Source organism: Crinia signifera, chromosome 12 (assembly GCF_055691185.1).
Source record: "Crinia signifera chromosome 12, ASM5569118v1, whole genome shotgun sequence".
Lineage (NCBI taxonomy): Eukaryota > Metazoa > Chordata > Amphibia > Anura > Myobatrachidae > Crinia > Crinia signifera.
In genome coordinates, this window is record NC_139228.1 from 36,629,560 (window position 1) to 36,632,310 (window position 2,751).

At 51.8% G+C, this 2,751-nt stretch overlaps 1 protein-coding gene across 1 annotated transcript; it reads right to left on the minus strand.

Annotated features, from left to right (window-relative positions):
- Positions 1-695: 695 nt before the first annotated feature.
- On the minus strand, positions 696-2,458 carry LOC146049927 (uncharacterized). Its single transcript, XM_083166613.1, has one exon. It carries the CDS (start codon positions 2,000-2,002, stop codon positions 803-805), a length of 1,200 nt encoding a protein of 399 aa, XP_083022739.1. The 5' UTR covers positions 2,003-2,458; the 3' UTR covers positions 696-802.
- Positions 2,459-2,751: the final 293 nt, after the last annotated feature.

Sequence of the window (2,751 nt, forward strand, 5' to 3'; positions counted from 1 at the left end):
GCCCCTTTGGGTTCAATTACTCACATTTTGTGGGGGCCACAACTCTGCCGGTCTCTGCTGCGGGCACCTGCTGTCACTCTCTCCACAGCATGCCTTGCGTCCCTATTGCTGTTGCCGCGGCTCAGGCACTGGTCTGGGAGCGCGGCTCCCCTCGCTCTTCTCCTGTCAATCACCGCCAGCAGCGGCTCCCTCTCTCTGCGTGCGGCTGCTTCAGGTGCCGGCTGTCTCTCCCCTCTTGCCGCTTGAGATGTCCTGCCCCCCTCTCGGCGCCTCTCTCCTTGTACCCTGCGGTGCTGGGTTGCGCTGTATCTGTGCACGTGGTGATGCGCCAGCGTCACTCCATCTCGGCGTCCCCGTCTGCGGCCGATCATCCAGCTCTCCCTTGCCTTCAGGTACCGCCAGCCACACACTCCCTGCTTCTCCTCTCTTTTCACTCAGCGCGCTCTTCACCTTCACCCCCGCCTCCTGGCCTTTAACCCCTCCTTCCCCTCTCTTACACAACTTTATTAAACATGGACAAAGTCCATAGCACAAGTGGACGGGGTAGTCCATTTGCTGTCCAAGCGTAGGCTTTAGGGACCTATGCCCCCTGTTTTAGTCATTTAGGTGGCACTTATATATGTGTATATCACATTCTTCCCTTCTGAAATCTTGCATGTCCTCATGCAACTTTACATATCTTCTCTTATATCAATACAAGGCATAAACAGTCAGATTTAAATACGGTATTTCTGACAGATGATACAACACATATCTTTCATAACTTTACATTTTACATCAAACATTACAATTATTCTCTAATTCAGAGGGGGTTGACCCCTCTGATACTCTGGACAGGTATGCCGGACGTCTGTTCCACACCATCTTCATGGAGGAATGGGCCACGTTCCTCGGCCTCTCCTTTTCTCTGCGGCAACCTCATACCGTGCTGTTGGAGTGCTCCTACAAGGCGTTGGAAGCATGCTGGGTCTTGCAGAAGATGGTAGGTGACTTGTGGATTTGCATCTTCTTCTGTACTGTCTCTTACCCCATCTTCCAGACTCATTCTGCCCCGGCAAAGCTTGGGTTGGTTTCTATGTACCATTTTGAGAACTTGGTGGTCATCTCCATCTCTTCTTATCCCATACACCCCCGTGTCTGTAGCCGGCAGGTGGGCAATCACGTAGGGCACAGATTCCCAGCAGGAATCTAACTCGTTACTCTGTTGGTCATTCAACTTCCAAACTCGGGCTCCCACTCGGAACGATGCAGCATTCGCATCCTGGCCATAACTTGTCCCTTGTCGGTGGTGGGCTGTCTCCATCCTTTCTTCCATTACTTTCTCGGCCAGTTCAAGCCGATGCTCGTTCACCCCGTCAGTCTGTATAACTTCTGTCCCCTCAGGGAGGGTGTTAAGCTCCTGATTCGCTGCTCTGTTTCCCATACCCATATGTCGTCTGTGGACGAATGGCGGTGGACTTCTGCGCTGGATGGGTCTTTGCTGAGGGAACGCTTCTTCCCCTTCTCCTTTCCGTTCACTTGCTTGGTCCGTACTTACGCATTCCCCACAACCTTCTGCGGCATCCTCTACTTTTGGCCGGTAGAAACGTCTGCGAAACCGATGTCTGTTGGGAGCAAACTGGCTTCCTTTAACCAGTACACCGCCAGGGCCAGTCACGTTGGCGGCCTCAGCACCCTTCTCTCCTTCTACCATATCAAATTCAACTGTCTCGCCATCTCCAACACTGCGCAGCCACTTCCGGGGGTTGTTTCTCTTTATGGCCGTCTGATGGACAAAGACATCATCTTTTGTGTCATTCCTGTTGATGAAGCCATACCTCTTCCGGACATTAAACCACTTGACGGTTCCTTGTACCTGCGTAGCCAGCACTCTCTTCCCCGCCTGGCTTCTCCGGTCATAGATGGTGTATTGCATGATTCGTCTCACCGTCTGAGGTCGGTTAAACAGTTCTCGTGTCAGTGTCGAGATTAGTTCTTCAGGGCAATTTCTTAGGACGTTCATTCCAATTATTACGGGTGGCAGCCATTTGTCTTCGAAGGTCGTAATCAGACACCCTTGTTTGGGCAGTTGAGCATGTCCTATTTTGATTCCGGCCTCCCAATATCCACAGCAGTCAATATTCTGCCCGTTGCTGGCTAACAGGTTCAGCCCCGCCGGCGGCGGTGCCAGGATTTCTTCTTTTTCCCAGTGCTTAGCAAATTCAACCCATTGAACAGTGGTGACCTGGGATCCAGTATCTAACAAGGCTGGTAAGGTGACTCCGTTGATTTCAATCTCGATCACAGGACATTGCCCGACATACTTTGGTAGCCATTCTTGGGGTGAAGGACCTATTGCTGAAGGTTCTCCCGACGGTTGGTCCTGGACCTCGGGAGTTCTTCGTTTAAATGTTCGGGTTGTCTACAGTCTCTCTCAATGTGCCCGCTTTTCTGGCATCGCCTGCATATCGGCCTTCCCTGTTCGTCAAATCGATCCGATGGGAGGCGACGAGAGTTCCACGGAATATTCCTCCGGTCATTACTGTACTTGGGTTCTATTTCCGTCCTCCACGATCTCTGTTGGGAAGGTGTTTCTTTCAGGGCTCTCAGTTCTCGGCAGAGGTCGGTCATCCCTTGGGTCAAGTCAGCGATCTGTTCTTTCATTTCTGCAATCGGGTCCTTAGCAGCGGTGGCTTGGGATTGCTGCCAAACAGCTACTTCAGAATTCATAGCCACTTTCCCTTTTCTAGGCTTGTCCCCAAAAACCTTGAC

Excerpts from the sequence above, each read along its gene's own strand:
- LOC146049927 (XM_083166613.1), bottom strand. The coding sequence starts at position 2,002 with ATGAACGTCCTAAGAAATTGCCCTGAAGAACTAATCTCGACACTGACA.